Source organism: Curcuma longa, chromosome 11 (genome assembly GCF_044706935.1).
Source record: "Curcuma longa cultivar G26 ecotype Majalengka, Jawa Barat chromosome 11, ITB_CL_G26_1.1, whole genome shotgun sequence".
Classification (NCBI taxonomy): domain Eukaryota; kingdom Viridiplantae; phylum Streptophyta; class Magnoliopsida; order Zingiberales; family Zingiberaceae; genus Curcuma; species Curcuma longa.
In genome coordinates, this window is record NC_133871.1 from 9,563,214 (window position 1) to 9,581,723 (window position 18,510).

General features: G+C 34.3%; 1 protein-coding gene across 1 annotated transcript; it reads right to left on the minus strand.

Moving 5' to 3' along the window:
- Positions 1-656: 656 nt before the first annotated feature.
- Positions 657-18,067, minus strand: LOC141838249 (uncharacterized). The gene is given in 20 exon segments (XM_074725669.1): positions 657-1,619; positions 1,713-1,780; positions 2,893-2,922; positions 5,360-5,492; positions 6,674-6,756; positions 7,204-7,326; positions 8,155-8,189; positions 8,192-8,307; positions 8,388-8,491; positions 9,103-9,200; positions 9,936-10,138; positions 10,238-10,332; positions 10,795-10,911; positions 11,002-11,061; positions 14,311-14,364; positions 14,498-14,572; positions 14,682-14,757; positions 14,840-14,926; positions 15,772-15,875; positions 17,666-18,067. Coding segments are annotated over 20 exon segments (2,310 nt in total). The 5' UTR covers positions 17,705-18,067; the 3' UTR covers positions 657-1,009.
- Between the last annotated feature and the right edge of the window lie 443 nt (positions 18,068-18,510).

An 18,510-nucleotide genomic window follows, 5' to 3' on the forward strand; every position in this document is an offset into this window, starting at 1 on the left:
AGATCAACAAAATCAAGAAAAAAACTATTAAAAATATTAATTAAAAATTAAATTAAAGAAAAACAATTAACTTTGTTAATCTACCTTCGTAGCTTTAATTGAAGTGCATGCAGAGATGCTAAGCTATTCGTTTTAAAATTGTTTTTTTTTTCTACCTTCATAGTTAAATACACGCTTAGGTTTCTGAAATCGTAATATAAAGATATTTTATACTTCTAATGATATATATTTTTGTCTTAGCATTATAAATAAATTTGTTGTATTGAATATTTATTATTAAATGTTTATAGTATTTATTACTACTTTAGGATAGAATTTTAACATAATATCAGAGTTTAAGAATAAATATTCATAAATTAATAACCTTTTTTGTTTGATGTGTTTCAAATGAAACTATTGTTGCAAAAGGGATACACTCGTTCCAGGCATCTCTCCACTGTCCATCCTAACGCCCCTCCACTGCCCATGAAATCGAAACGAAGAATTAATTCTTCCCAAATATATAGTGGAGATTCGAATCTTGCTTTATTATTATAAATCTACCATCCGATAATCAATGACTATGCTCGTGGAGTCGTGTTGCAAATGAAACCTAGGACACAGAAAAGGTTGCACTGTGTAATTAACTGGAATGAAAAAAAAAACAATTGCACAGAATCAATAACTGCTCTGACTGAAATCAGTATGCATGTAGCATTTTTTAACAAAAAAGAAAGAAGATGAAAGTGAGCAAGAATTTAACCATGACAAAAATATTTGGGGAAAAAATATTTAAAAAATTGAATGGGGAAAAAAAAAGATTGCAAAGGAGCAGATTGCCAGTGTTGTTGTCATGGAGTAGGAGCTCTCCTGAAATTCTAGGTCAGTGAATGGCAAAACAACCTATCAGCCCTTGTAGGATAAGGTCTCTTCTGAGATGAACCTCCAAGATGCAGGAGAGTGAACCCTGGTTGCCGCCTCCGAAAGGCCCATGAATCCACTGATGAATGAAGTGCAAATGCCATCAATTTCAATTCCCTGAGTTGTCAGTTGTTTTCTTGTGTTCTGGGTCTTCGGCTGCAGTTTCACCTGCAGGTAGCTCTGAGACGACTTCAGATCTGGATAAACCTCCATTTGCAGGCTGCTCTCCTTGATTTTCAGGAGTTTTAGTTGATTTGGCATCTTCAACTTGCCCATCTGTTTCTGCATGTTCAGATGAAGTTTCGTGACCATCTGTATCTAGTGCAATTTCTTCCATGGCACATGCATCCTCCATTTTGAGCTCACCGTTCGAAATATGTGCAGTAGATTTTATACCAGGCACTTCAGACTCTGAAGTTTCTATCCATTCAACCAACCCTTGTGGCTTCTCACCCTCGCTCGGGCTTGAGTTACTAGCCTCCACTGTGGATTTGCTTACAGGAGAAGTTCCTAGAATGGTAGCTTCTGTTTCTCCTGTACTAGTCACTACTTTTATTTGTGAACAAGTAGCTGCTTCATCCAGGTCTTTCTTTTCACCCAGCAGGACCACATCAGACTCATCCGAATTCAGTGATGTTGAAGCAAGTGAGTCGGTTATACGATCACTGACCTCTTTATCATTATCAAAAGCAAACCAGTTGGCATTTGTAAAGAGAGAACTGCATGTAACAGATTTTTATTGGCGTATTAGAATCATTCTAAAAGAGCAGAAATAAACAGACATACCAAAGTGTACATGGTTGTGCCATTACCTGTCCTGATCATCCCCCAAGCGCAAAGATGAAATAACTACTGCAGATTCATCATCAAAATAAGCATCCTGCAAGTCATTTCTCATTATCAAAAAACAGAAGAAGAAAAAAACAAAGAAAAGAAAGTCAGCTAGATGAATTAAGGGCATTGACAAATTGTGTTGTACTATGCAGATTTAGTTAGTTGAACAATAATTGACATAGTAACAAATCAAGTTGAAAGGTCATGCAATTGACTAGTGAGAAGACAAATTAAGGAGAACAATGTATGATGTTCTAGGTAAATCTCCATATGCACACAAAAGCAGCAGTATCTAGAGGACCTCCATGCAAATGATGGATCATCATCATCCTGAGTTAGTTGTGATTACATGGAGTTGACCACAAGAATCCTATTCCTCGGAAGTTTTTGCAAGACTATATCAAACATCCAAATATCTTAAATCACTTTTAATTAGGTTTTTTTTTGTTTTCGTTTTTCTCCATCTCTCTCTCACACATTCAAGTTTAATGGATTCAACTAGTCCAACTATAGAATCTATCAACTTTGAATTATGACGCTACCATCCTACGACCTATTTACTCTCATTTTTTACATCTATTTGGAGCTAAACCTGATTACTGTCAGATAGTATGTATTTTTATTTCGCATGGGCTAAATACATTTATTTCAATATTCCCATTTATGTCACATTTTACATGGACTTTCTAACTACCTACACACTCGTATCCATAAAGTATAATTGGTTGTACCATAATCTTATAATTTATAATTGTTTAATATAAGAGGCAAATGATAATCATACAAGATTCTCGAAGCCCTTTCGTTTCAATTAGCCACTCTTTGTCCAGTTAGATATTCATTAACATTTCCTTGTTAAATAATAGATCCAAAATATCTATATCTCTTGAAAAAATTTCAAGCTATCCTCTCAAGCTGGTGTGTGGCATCCTCCCTTATTGTGGACAACATTTCATATATTTAGTTAGCTTTACTTAAAACTTGATTTTCTAAAGTCTCTCTCTATAATTCTTCCAGTTTATTCAAATTTCATTCTTGTCAATTGACACAATATTGATTGCATATTACACAACAAGGATAAACTAGTAGATAACCCATTACAAATCCATTAAAAGACCAAAATGCTAGGAGACGACATGTGTAGCCGTGGGACCATACCTCATCGTCTTGTTCAAAAGATCCTTCTGTCTGTATACAGCAACCAGAGATATTAGAAAAATATAACATGAGAAAGCAAAACAATGTAAACACATTATATGGCTTAGTCCTATAGCATATTCCAAGACAACAACACAAGAACAAAATAGAAAGAGAATATTTTCAAATAAAATAATCCAGAAATTGTATTTGGAATATCAACACACTTAATCTCTTTATACGCTACTATGAATACAACAGTAAGACACTTTAACCCCACGAACACAATTGATAAACAAATTGTTACATCATTGTATTGTGCAACTACTGGAAAAGTTTCAGGCACATGCAATTAATCCACATAGATGCAGTAAACAGGCCTGTTACAGGACCACATGCTGGCAATTATCATATATGTGGCGGAAGAAAAACCTAGCCACCTATATGGATTGCATTAGAACAATAAAACCTGATGTGTTCACATTCCATAGCAAGCATGAGTATCAGTGCTCACGTAGCCGGCCACCTTGCATGAAAGACCAAGTGATATGCTGCCTTGACATGAGAGAATTTCATAGGAAAGAAACTGCTGTTTGTTCCTCACCTACTAGCAATAGTGTCAATGAGATGCACAGGAGAGAAATGGAGTCTAGTAACTTGATGCCTCATTACAGGTTAAGAAACTACATTCCTTGAAAACATGTGCATGAAGGGTAACACATCAAATCCTTGCAGGAGCCTTCAAAGCTCTATCCTCCAATTAAGGGATGGCCAGAAATCAGCACAGGAAACGGAAGTACAACAGATTTCTGGATGCCCCTTGGAAGTATTATATTTTTGTCAAAGTGGCCAACCTATTTCAAAGCATCAAAAACTCACTTCATATTTCAGAAGTTTGTGAGCAGCTGGAAGGCTCACAATAAGACTACTAAAAGCTAGTATACATCTTTGAAGATGAGCTAATCGACACAATAATTTTAAATATCTCAGAAAGATCCAGTGAAGACACGTATGGAATGACTCTCCAACTGGTACACTAACTTCGAAGGCAGCCTACCCTAATATCAAGGAGAATGGGGACCTCTGCCATTTGAAGAAACAACTGGAAGGGTACAAGGGCATTAAATGTACTAGAGATAGTAATTTTTTGTGGAAATTAGTTTGGAACAGAATTCGCACAAATGAGTTGCTTACTAAGATATGCAAAATCCTAACGACATTGTCTAGGCAGTAGTGTGTAGAAGAGGAAAGAAATTGAGCACTTCTTAGTAATAATTTTACTTCAGATATATGAACTGGAATCAAGGGGAAGGCTTAAATAAGGAAAAATGTTGGAAAGAGAAAATTCTTTAGCAGTTTGATAGCTATAATTCTGGTCATGACACAAAAAAGGTTATGGTGCAATCTGTAGTTATACAGAGTAGTGGCAGAGAGCAATTCATGACCACAGTGCTCATGCAGAATTTCTTCCGGGAGTGTGCCATGAAAAAAGCTGAAATGATGGATTGCATCACCCGGTATGTGTGATGCATTGGTTGGTATAAAGTAGCATGGGGAAACATGTAAAGTCTTCCCATTCCAACTGATTTCATGTTTGATCTATAACCAGAACGATACATTTAGCTTGGCACCACATTGTTGTTAGTGGTAACCATACAAAAAATGGTATGATGAAAATTCTTATTTTATTTGAGATCTCATTGCATGAGGATGTCTTACTAAAGAGGTCTTGCAAGAAAAAAAAGGCCATGCCCGCATGACCACTCTCCTTCACTGTCAAGGTCCTAGATCTATCTCCTGTCCACGACTAAACATATGATGCTTCATTGAGAAATGCCTAGTCAGATTGGCTGAAAGGTTTCTACAAATGGTGGCATCTTCCAGTATCACACTGCCATGTACTCTTATCATGAGCTGAAGTGTCTGGTGCTCCCGGTGCACACATCTATTAGCCTCTGTGATGCAAGATATGCAGATGGATTATCCTGTAACACCAAGTACACACCAGAGATTATCTATGAATGTCTGGTACTAGCTACCGCTCTTCAAAACTGGTTTGGCAACATATGGGTCGTAATATCTATAACATGTATGAACAGCTATGGACCACTGATGTCATTGAGAAGACCCTTTCCTAGGTGTACAACGTTTGTCAAACAAACAGCATAAATGCATCCTATGAGATTGATATTGGGATGGACTGTGACAAAACCTTCTCTTATTTGAGCGACCCCTGCAACATAGTAACATCTGCAATGGATTGATTTCTCATTTACCTATAGTTCCTGTGTGAAATTTCTCTCCTCTTGCACATGTTATTTTTCTCAACAGGCACATCCAGAAAAAGAATCTGGAACTTGAACACACCATTTTTTACAGAAACCAATCAGACCATACTGCAACAGTTAATAGTTCCATCGATCGTAGCCAATCTGATGTTAAAGCCAGGATTGAAAAATTATTGAATTACAAAGCATTCTGATGTTACCTCTTCAATATGATCGTAGCGATAAATCCTAGGTTGAAAATGCTGATTATCCAATGTTGTCACGTCAATATCCCTATCTCGGAAGTCATCGTCGTCACTGTCTCTAACTCTATCCTGTAGTGTTGTAGGACGCCTGAAAATGATGTGAAAACCCATTTGAAATCGGATATGAAAAAAGAACTAAAAAATTAGCTCAACAAAAAGGTAATGGATCTCAAAAAGCATGATTAAGTGGAAATATTGGAATTTGAGTAAACCTCCTTTAACAAGAACAAACATATCAAAAAAGTCATACAGTACAAGAAGTAAGTGGATGCTGCTAAGGGATCAAATCAATTGGCAATTTGCCGATGAAGATATGTTAAAGATCAGTTGTGAGAGTTTTCATACACATTTCTCCTTGGTGTGCAATGTCTTCCATTATTGGACAAGTTGAAACAAAAATAAGTACTAAATAGATAGTGATTAAACAAATTATATAAACCCCCCTCCCAACAAAATCATAATTAGACAGATCCAACCCAAAGACACTGATCGAAGTTTATTGAAGCACTCTCACATTGGGAATAAAAAGGGCAACTCGATGCACAAAGCACCCTCCAATGCAGGGTCCCAGGGAAGGATTTATTATACACAGTCTTACCCTGCTTTACAAGAGACGGTTTCCAAGACTCAAACCCGTGACCTCTAGGTCACACGACAGCAACTTTACCGTTGCGCCAAGTTCTCACACTGAGTTTAGGAGTTGGATTATAATATTAAGCACAAAAAAAATTTTAAAACGAAAAATTTTAGTTGCTCACAGGGTGTGCGGGATAACAACCCGGCACACCCAGTGAGTACCTTTTTTTTCATTTTGAAATTTTTTTGTGTAACCCAACCCCTAAACCCTATAGAGAAAATATTAAACGGTTTAACCGTAAACAAAAATAAAATAAAATAAATTACTGTTCCTATTCCGAGCGTCCGCACTCTTCTGTCGCACACCGCGCGTGCACAAACAGGCTAGTATATATATCTATATTATGTGTGTGTGCAAAGAAATTGTCAAGTAAAAAGATATGAGCTAAGGGACAATCACAAAACTGACTCTTGCATCCTTAAACTAAGTAAAGATATTTATGCAGAGATTTACTTCTATCCTTCTCAAGTAGTACATAATGATCTAGTTTCAGAATTTTGTAGATACATATTCCATGCCTGAAAAATAAAATTTAATGAACAAGCACAGATTTTACTAGAGCAATACATGGGTAAGAAGGGTAATAAAAATTAAGAATCACAGGACAATTAAAATTTTCCAAAGAAACCTACCCACAAACCCATTGGTAAACATTTTCGATGCAATTCCTCTTGCACAAGACAAATTTGTGCCACTCATCCCAATCATTGTTCTCCTGCAAGTAAAATAAAAGAGAAATAAATTACACAAAGCAGAATCACAGCTCAAGTTAAATTATAATTTTGCCATTATAATTGAAGCACAGTTAACAGAATAAAATAGACAAATGCTTAGTAAATCCAAGTAACAAACACAGTTACCAAGGATAGAACACAGCCTGCAGGAGGAAAACTAAGTGCAGTATAACAAAATCATCAAGCATGAAATGATTTTGAGTGTATAGAAAAAAATCAAAGTATTTGAATCATAGAAATACTGACTTCATATCTAATTCAACTGAAACACTGCAATCTAAATAAAGAATTTTTCTGAAAAAGTTCATTTCCAAATTTAGGATTTGAAATCCAAATTCGACAATAATAGGTTTCACTAATTACATTGAAAGATTATACAAAATAATATAGTAATATTCCTTTTGAAGAAAAAGAAAAGCCTTAGGAACCTGCAAGTATGCCTTGATTGTGCTGTTGTTGTTTGCTAACTGATTAAGCTTGTTCCCAATGCGAGTAATATGACCCAAATTCCCTATTTTTGGAGGCAACCGTCTTCCTGTAAATACGGTAGCCTGCAAAAAAAGTTTTAATATCATAAGAATATTGATAATCCTCATGGATATCTATAAGAAAGGAGCATAGCACATAAAGCCAATGTTGTCAAAAGCAGAAGTGTTTCTAAGGTTTCAAAGCGCCCAATCACTAAGGTCATTATAGGCTATTAACCACAACCAACCTGAGAAAAGGGCTTTACATTTAATTTTGTACATTATACATTTGAGGTTCCTACTTTCATTATCTATGTAGCAGACTCAAATAGTTGTTCTCGTGGCTTAAATTTAATATTGGTGTGGTTGGCATGCATTATCTATCACATTGTAGAACTTCAATTTTGTTGCATCAAGCTCAACAGTAGGATTACATTGCTATCTGTAGCCCCATGATCAAAGAGTGAAACTTATTTCTCTATGAATATATTTGTTTGCTGAAAAATCAATATTTTTACAGTATAAACAATAGGAAACAAATGAACAATACAAAACAAGTGAAGAGAAATGCTATGAACACAAATAAAAGATCTCTTATATAAATATTACATGGTTGGAAAGGTGAGATGAGAGGAAAAAACACTAAATTAGTAAAAAGTAAAAAGACTTAGATAGACAGTCAACTATGTGACCTTTTTTTAAGACGTGAATAGAACTTTTAAATGAGTTGTCTTGTCAGAATAGATTCAAGGAACTTGAGTAACACCTTGGCTATGCTGAGCATTTTTTTGATTGCGTTAGTATCTTTTAACAATAATGCATAAAGTAAACTCAGCAGCAAGAATGGTGTAATGGGACATAGACTACTACATAAGGAAGAAAATTCATAAGCAAAGTTCCTTTAAAACATACCTTCCCGGAATCAGTTGACAAGGAAGACTGCTTTTAATGCCAACAATGTCACAGTCATGCAACACATGTTCAATTAATGGAATCCTCCTACTTTCTAGACATGATCCAATAATATTCTCGGCATGATGATGCAGAAAGTTATTGAAAGGGTACCTAAAGTTCCATAAAATTCTAAAAATTAGATCTAGAGTTGACAAAGTCATCAGATAAAACATGGGAGTTATTATACTCACTCAAAAAACAAATCTATCACACGCTTGATTGCTCCCAATTGGACCAGTTCTTTTTCAACAGCTTCACTCCCGATTGTTAACAACACAGAAATGAACTCCACAATCTGGAAGAAAAAAGGTACACCATGTCTGAAAATTATTGCCATCGAGACAGTGTGGGACAACCAATTTTAATTATTCAACATAATATCTAGTCCTTTAATTCACAAGATAATCAGTGACCAGAGATAGAAACTTGAAAGAAAATGTTTGTACCACAACTAATAGAACATCAGCATTAAGAAGCCCAAATTAGTCAGTTTGTTTTCACAGATTAAGAAAATAACAAATAGTAAGTTAAATGGATGCAAACTTATTTTTTAAATAATTATTCAAAGATATTCACTTATTATGACATTGAAATATCTTCATCGCCCACAAAAAAATGTAAGTAAAACCAATTTCAGAAACATAACTAGAAAATTTGTGGTCATGAGATACCTTCAAATGATCTATATCCTTTCATTTGTTCATATGTTTTGGCAATAACAGATGGCAATGACTAGCAGGCAATATCCTAATATCAAAAACTAGATAAATAGGAACTCGTACATGACAATCAAATACAAAGAGATATAGCCAAGTCTTTTCTGCTGCTCCTGGGCTCATCCATTAGGTTTAAATACATTTATTATAAAATAAAAAGATAGAATTCATAATAAGGTCTTTACGATACCTTCAGTCTTTGTTTCCCAAGAGGAGGTTGTAGTTTCCCATATGTTGTAAGCAAGATAACATCAGATGAAGAAATTTCCAGTAATCTCAGTAAATCACCTGTTCATGTTCCAATATGTTAAAAAAAGAAAAACACAGATGAATTAGAGAAACCAAAAGTTACGGATGCTTATGGTTGCCCTTAGAAACTTGAGAAGAGTAAAAATTTTATAAATGGATTTTTTGAGGCTTGCACTAGGTCAATAGGTAAGTCTCGACCTTAGAGTTTATGAATCTGAGTTTAAATGGTTTGCTACTTAAAGACTTGCAAGAGCCTCAAAAATGAGATAACATCAATAATTACTAAACTGCAGTGGAAGATTAACTTCAAATTTTAACATCAATTTGCAGAAGATAGTTTTTGTACAAAATCATTTTCTGCCAATCAACAAACCACTTCATGCCATCACTGATCCACAATCAACATAGTGATCTTGAAGCTAGAATGGGGCATGCATAGAAAACTGTGCTGACACAAACTAATCTGCACAAAGGTCCCACCATTGCCTCCAAAGGTAAGGGCAAACGTTGGGACCAAGAGAAGTTTAATAGAACATGAATTGCAAAAAGTCAGCCCAGCTGAGTCAAACTTAAACAAATCCAGATTCAGTAACCATATACTCACTTTGCTCTTGATTTAGACACTTAAAATAAACTAAAAGAGCAAACAGAAGATAAAACCATAGCACATAAAGCCAGCTATAAGTTATTGAGAAAAAGAAAACTATAGGCCTTATTCCATTGAAAGAATATTTTAGTACACGCTCATAAATTACCAACAGTAGTAACAAATACCTAGTCTCCCCAACATTCCCTCCACTGTATCTTGACTAACAGCAACAACTGTTCCATGACTTGATTGGCTTCTAAATGCCTGATAGGAAGATGCTACCATCCGTTTAGGATCTAACAAACATATGCAGAAAGACAGAGCATAAAATAACACTGATTTAGGCCTGGAAGCTTCCAATGCATGAGAAAACAATCTCCCCACATAACTGCATTTTGACAGCAAAATTATATCACAAAAATAACTCCAAATATAATGTCATTTCCACGAGAGGCTCATGTGCATAGAAATCATAGGTCATGATTACCTTGGGCTGCAGATTTTGGCTGCAAGAACAGGAGGGGCACATCGAATAATGGCACAAAGAATTTCTGTTGCATTGGCATGGACTTCAGGAGCATCCTATATAAACACATTGCAAAATCAGAGATAGAATCAACATCTCAGATACAATGAAAATGAAGATGCCATCACCCATGGCTAATAAGGATGAAAAAAGTCCTCCTTTGTGTCTATATACTATCCAAAGAAATTCAAGTAGAAATTAGAAACTATATGGGTGGTCGGTGGCATGCTTGGAAAGTATGCACATTAGTGAAATATCTAAGAAACAATAATACCGTCCTTTCATAAACTTGAAATTCCATTTGTATATAGGCATTTTAAGGAGAGAGTGCCCACTAACCTATAGTCATTCAAACATAATCCAAACTTGTCATCAAGTTAATTCTTTTTCGTTTTAAGTGTAATGCCCTACAACAAATGGCCATTCGCAGGCCTTAACTCTGATTATTTTCAGAGCCCTCAAAGGCATGATATAAACATTTTAGTTACTTCTACTAAGTAGGCACAATAGAGGCATACCGATGAGCTAAATTTATCCAAAATCAGATCAAGAACATCAACATGTTCCAACCATTGCATTGAATCCATATAGTTGGAATGCATATTTTCATCAGCACCAGTTAATCGAACTAGTACCTGCTTCACATGGCCACATCAGAACTAGATGAAAGAATATAGAAAAGCAAAGAATTTTCTGTAGAGGTAATAAAACCAAGAACAACTGACCTCCATTATTGATGTGATACCAATGAGGTCAACAAGTTGACCAATTATCTCTATATGGTTCTATACAATAGGGAAAAAATCATTAATATGAAGCTACATATGCAAGTGTTGACAGAAAGAATGCACTCATAAGTAATGGGGTGAAAGTTTTGAGGAAAAGAATGAACTAAGAAGCACTGTGAAAAACTCATGCTACCATGCATAAATTTTAAGGAACACAATGAAACACAAGTTAAATGGTAAAAGTAGTAAAAATATGCAGATGTAGATCTATAATTACAGCACTCAGAAAAACTCAAACCATATTTATGTATGGGGACTAAGTCAAAATTCAAAAGCATGAATTAAGTTTTTCAACGACTCATGGTATAGAGGAAGACCAAAGAAATTCTTGGTTAACCCAATTAAAAATAATTCAAGATAAAAATGATTTATCACTAGATAGATTTGTGTGCCAGATTGAGCAATTGGATTGAGATCTCTTTTACAAGCTTTTATAATAACTAGGTCACGTTTAATTTCGTACAAAATAAATTACGCATATTTACATGGTTGAAAAAAGAAACAAATAAAAAAATGCTTTCAGACCCCTAAAATAATATCATATTTCAGCTTTAAAATGGTTTATTTTATAGCACCAGTATTGTTTTAACTGGATCTATTTTGTTTTGTAATATTCTCCTCCACCAATGGGAACTTGTGAGTTGTGAATCGCAGCCCATCAGAGTTGTTGGCACATACGCACACACATCACATGAGAGAGAGAGAGAGGACAGCTGGCCTCTTGAGATGAAGCTAGCATACCTTCAATAATTTGAAAAGTCAACTGCTGGCTTCTTTTTGAAAAGCAGAGTGTACTGCATACTAGGTCAAAGAAAGAGGGCAAAGCAGGTGGACAAGGGAAGAAAGTAGAAAGAAGGAAAGGAAAAAGGAAAAAGGAAAAAGGAAAAAGGAAAAAAGAAAAAATGAAGGGAAAAAAGAAAAAGGAGATGAGGATAAGAAGATGGCTGTGTTGATGGAGGGGAGAAGTATAAAAATTGGAAACAAGAAGATAAAGGCTTTCTGCAGGAAATGGATGAGAAGAAGATTTCTGAAGGAAAGAAGAGAACAAAAGAGATTCAACAGTGAAGGAGAAGAATGATGGATTGTGGAGATGTGTGAGAAGGATGAAGATATGACTTGTGGGGAACAGAGACAGATGGAAGAGAGGTAGGAAGAATATTTCAACAAGTGATATGGATAGGAAGTAAAGAAAAGAATTAAGCAGAAAAGAACATGTATTAATGTATGATTTAGCATACGTACATTTAAAGTGAAATAGATGGTATTTTATGGTTTAGGGAAATTTAGAAAATCTAACTTCTCAATATTCAAGTATATATTTGGTAATTTATCATGAGTAACTTGCGGATCTTTTATATAATTGGGTGATTAGCAAAAAATGTATAATTTGTATCTCCAACTAGTATGATAGGTAAGTGTTCATTAGCTAAGAATATTATTGATTTGCTAATATAAATGACACTTTAAGGTTTTATTAACCTATAATTTAATTAAAATAAACAAAGGTTCTGAGATAAAAGATGAATTTCTAAGTTAACTTGAAATGTTAGTTAACTTATCAGACTCAATTTTGGATAAGTTCAAAAGTCAAATTCCTAATAGTATATACTGTGAGGAAAAGATGTTTTCATGATATTCAGTAAGTGAATTTATCTTATCACTATGGACACGGGTGCTGATAAAGATGATACATTGACCATGTGAACATGTATAATTAATGTTTCAAGAGAAATTAGTTCCATTTGAGCAATATGCTCATAGTGACCTAAGTCACCCAAGGTTCATTGTGATATATGTACTAAAATGAGTCACCGAGCTTGATTGGATACCTATATTTGTATTTATCGATATATATAGTGTTTGCTCATGTCTTGGCTAGGAGCCAGATAGAACTCAACCCATTTGAGTTACTAGAGTGAAATCACAACCAAGTCTTCTGAACAACAGATATAAATATGATATAGTATAATTAAGGGCAGTCCTTAGGGAAAGAAATTAGCACATACTATTGAATCACATAGAAGTATGCCAGGTGTCAATTTGTTAAGTTGTTTCCCTAATGTGCATGTTATTATATTTAGGAGTCCCCTTCCAATAGACAAGGTAATGTTGCAAGTTACCATGGCATAGAAACTTTGTTTGTCTCAACTATGCCCATGATATTGACAATCATGGACATGCATGCAATCATCTCAAGGAACTTAACCTATCAGAAGATGAATTGACAATGATAAAAATGTGATCTCCTTCAGTAAGATAATGAGTTCATGTTTAAAAATTGGACAAAATGTTTAAGTTGGTTGATAAGTCAAACAAATAATCATTAAAATCAATCTTTACACAGTCTGAGTTGCATCAGTGGAATTGGTATGGAGCTACTTTGAGTATTTAGGGAAATAATTTGGGCTTATGCATACAACATGTGCATCAACATTCACTTCATGGTTCTCAATAGTTACTAAACAATTGCAGATGTTGATCCAAAAGGTTGAAGGTTGCACTAGGCATAGGCAAATAAAATTTGTCTAAACATATAACTCTAGATAGTTGTGATTGATGATGATGAATTATCAAGAGCGTAAAAAATGATTTTTCTACATTGTCAACTTACATCATACTCAACTCTAAGGCATCTTTTACACTAGAAGTAGACAGACATATCAATTGCCCTTGGTATATATTATTCACAAATGATATTGTACTAATCAATTAGATCAAAAAGGTGAAGTTTGAATTATTAGAGAAATCAAAGGTACTTGCAACATAAATGAAATAAAAGAAACATAGTTAGAGGATATGAAATTCCAATAGGAGCTTTAGATATTGATGAACAGTTATTAATGGAATAGGTTGTTGAAATCAAGAGGAATTTTTGCAATCTTGTATCATCATAGTGTGGCCTTTAAGCTAACAGAAAATTACTATAAAAGTGTGGTGGTACGAGCCATCAAACTTTGTGGATCAGAACATCGGAGTGTTTGCACAGTTAGAGAAGTTGAATTCATAAGATTAATGATGTAAGAGACATAGGGAAACAAGTTAATATAATAAAAAGTGATTTAATAGTTGAATGTGCAAGCGATATAGCATTGAGAGTTCAAAGGTAGCTGAACCAAGAATAGTAAGAACCAATGCAACTTGATGATGATGACTATTTTTCAATATACTTTCAGTATAACCATAAAACAGAGTAATAAATTAATAATAGTATATAACAATTTTTATAATTGATGATGATTCACAGACCTGAATATATTTGATGAATGGAGCTGTCTTCCTAATCATCAGGCATATTACAATCTTGCCAAACAACAGAGATATTAGCATTTAACGGATGGTAGACAGAGGGAAAAAAAGAGAGAGAACAAAATAATGCAAAGAGTTATGTCATAATATGCCAACTGACTCAATCAAAAAGAAAGTTGACTTTTACCTTACTGAAGTAACCAGCAAGCAACGTATTGTGCACATGATCTGGCTTGATGAAGGAGAACAACAAATCCATCAGCTGCAAAAGAGGACAGAAAAGGCCAATATATGCAATGATAAAGATAAATAATGATAGTAATATTATCAATAAAAAAAAACAAGAAAAGCAATCAATGGAAGTACTTCACCTCTACATCCTCAACTAAAGATCTTAAAATTATATCGACTTCGCAAGTGAATATCTCACTTGCAATAAAAGGAAACCTGCAATAAAGACGAAACTCAACAAAATATGTAAGAGGTAGAAACATTTAACAGTCACTCGAAAGACAACCAAGTGTCTCACTTGAGAATGTGTTTCTTATCAGCATCCATAGAAGGCTCCTCTACAATATAAAGGAGCAACTTCTCCACTTGGGCCTTCTCTCTCAAACTGAAAACATAAATATATTAGGGGAAAAAACTAACATGAGGAAACCAAAAAAATAAAAGAGATCACACAATGACTTGCAGATTTAGTAACAAAGAAATATGAATAAAACAGAGTAATTATGTGCTCAATGTATGGGAATAATTGACTATGAGTCGGGCAAAGTGATTGCTACACTTAGAGAATAGAGTCATAAGAAGAAGAATTATGTGCTCGACGTCATAGGAAGAATAATTAAATATATGCCCATTTAAATCTACTCCAAGGATATTTGTTTCAGTTAAAAGGTATACCGAGAATAATTTCAACTAGGTTCTTCTAAAATAACCTGTGTGATTTGATCATTCAGCTACTTAAGGGCATGAACATCTAAAATATTTAGTATCTCATGTCCTAAAATCAACTTTAGCACAACAAACCTATCTCCGTATCTTTTTCCATTGACAAGCATATCCTTATATAAGAAAATACCTTGTCCATTTTTATTTTAAACTTATCCTACATGTAAAAATTTTAACTTTTCCTATTATGTTTATTTTTAACATTGAAATTATTATCCATGTGCCAATTTACAGTGTAATAATACACAGCTAGTCAACTCTACTATGAAACTATCTAATGGATAAAGACAGTTGAAATACACGAGCATAATCAAAGTTCTGTTAATTTGTGTGAATATTTCCTTCCTCAGAAGATATAGCATAGAGTTTCACTTTGGTGATATGAGACAATAAAAACTTTGAAGTTCCTCTGCATCTAATTATTACAAATTATGAACATAGGAAGCAGGAGTAAATCTTCCAAGTTGAGCATACATCAAGAAATCAACTAAAGAGTGAAACTATTACAAATTTATAAGGCGGGTATTCAGTGCTTTGCACTCTTGGATTATCTCATCCTCATCAAGAAGTTCATCAAGAGTAAAATTTTCCTTCTCCAAAATTGAATCCACCTGAAATAATTTAAGAAATTACTAAAGGAAGACATGTAATGCTTGTAAGTAGCTGTGTATGCTATTCTTGGGAAGAATAAAAAAAATTTGTCATTAAACTAGAATTAACAACAATGTGAACCTGTACAGAGTAGTTGATTAATGAATACACATGAAAAAAAACATTAGAAAAAGAGGGAAAATAAGTATATACAATAAAACAAAAAGTTATGCATAGGATGCAAAAGGATGAACTTAAACATTTAAAAGCATGCTCATTATCAAGTAATAAGAAGTTACTGATACGGTTATAAAAAAGTCAAACTGATATTTTCAGACTTGCTTATTCTCAAGCTTGAGGAAGTCAAGCTAGATATACTTGGAGATTAAAAAACACTATGTCCAAGCTTTGTTGACAAATAGTGCCATGATTGCTCAGTTCATGAACAATGTTGATACTCATGGATACTAAGAAATTAAGCATATGATGTTTATGTATGTCAGATATAGTAATTGGAAAAGATTTAAGGTTATTCATCATTTGAGACAAACATAAATGATCATTTAGCAAACCAACTACCAAGCTTGTTCAAGAACTTCTAGTTCATTTAGAATGAATATGGCTTGCAACTAAAGACACAAAACCAGTTAATGAACAAGAATTTGTCAAGGTAATCTCGTATATATATAAGTAGCATAAATCTAGTTGACTAGATCAGAGACAAACAAATACATCGAAGCGAAAAATTTAAAGACCAGTTGGTCTACATCAGATATATGTGGATAAACTATATAAAGTTTCAAACTTGCATATGTTGGAGGTAAATGACCGTATTAACCACTAAGAAACAAGACCAATTTTTACGCCTTCATCATCTATTCGAACAGACCAATTTTTACGCCTTCATCATCTTTTCGAACGGTTTGCACCAAAAACCAAAGTCTTGTGCTCCCTAATTCGAGCAGGTGAATGAATGTTTACATTGAAAGAAACAGTTTCCAGCAAAACAAAAACCAATATCTTGCACTCCCTAATTTGAGCAGGTGAATGGATGTTTAAATTGACAGAAGCAATATCTACCCAAACAAAACAAGAAAAGCAATGTCTTGTACTCCCTAATTCGAACAGGTGAATGGTTGTTTAAATTGACAGACAATTTCCAACAAAACAAAAACCAATGTCTTGTACTTCCTAATTCAAGCAGGTGAATGGATTTTATGGGAGGAGTTTGGATTGCCAAACAACTGCTACTGCCATCAGTCATTACCAGCTTAAATCAATTAGATTAGAAATCTAGACTCTCTAGCACTGCAAAGGGGCAATTTAAATTTGCATGAAACATGGAAATACAAACATCCTCCCACACGTTCACTAGTTCACCTTCTCTAGCGTTCTTGTATGTCCCTGGTGTTTGAATAAGCAGATTATTACAGAAGCGAACTCAGCAATCCAGTCATTCACCTCAGGAAACAAATTAACAAATAAGCACATAATTACAGAGCCAACAGGGCAATCCAGTTATTCACTTCAAAAAATGAATAAGCAAATTTCTACTCTTGCTTGATCACCTAATTATGAGATCAATTTTTTCATTTCTTTCAAACAACCTTCAAAATTAACTTATGGATAACGAACTATATCAGTTGTTGGCTTCATTTCATCCAATTCTCAGATTCGGAATTTCTAAGAAACAAAACACAAATCCCTTCTTTCAAATTAGCCAACCCAATGGGCAGAACAAAATGGTAATAACACGCACAAAAAAACACAAACTAACAAACAAACCGTATATGAGAAGACCAAAACCTACCGGCGATGAATGACTAAATGTGCTCATGCGCCAGAACATCTTGACGGCTCCCAACGGAAAGATCCCAATAAGAATCCGACGCCCAGTCTTCCAGATCTAGGGTTCCCAATACCCAGCCCCGTTTCTACCAATTCGCTCCCGGATCACGGAAAAACCACAAGCAAGCCTTTTTTATAAAGAAAAAAAAAAGACAACCCGAATTCCTCGATCTTAACGCCGCCAAACTGCTCTACCTGAGGGCCTCCCGGATCGAAGTGAACGGAGAAAAAAATCAATACGAAGGAGGAAGAGAATGGGATCGGATTGGAGAGGAGAGGAGAGGAGCTTGGAGAAGGAAGCGAAGGTGGCAAAGAAGGAAGACGATACAAAGCGTCGTTCCCGTCGCGGAGTGCTTCAGCGTGGAAGGCGATAAAAAATGGAAATCAAAATCAACAATTATTTGTGGGGAGGAATTTGTAACAGCAGATCGGTTGTTCTCGTTAATTTTGTTTTTTTTTTAATTTCAAAAATGGAAAATAAATTATTATGTGTGCATATTTGACTAATCATTTAGCATATGGTTAAGATGCAACTACGAGTTAATCACATATTCACTGATCGATTTTTATCTATGTGTAAATTAATTTCCTCACATTAAAACTCAAATTCAAACCGAATTTAAACTCAAATTTTATTCCAAATTTAGCTTGAGGCAAAAATATTTATATTTTTAAACTTTCAATGGAATTTTATATATATATTTCAAATCCACTCAAATATCAATATTTTTATACTATTCACTTCAATTATATTATTTTGCATCCTTAATCCAACAATTTTTTTTTTTAAAATAACACCTCAAACTT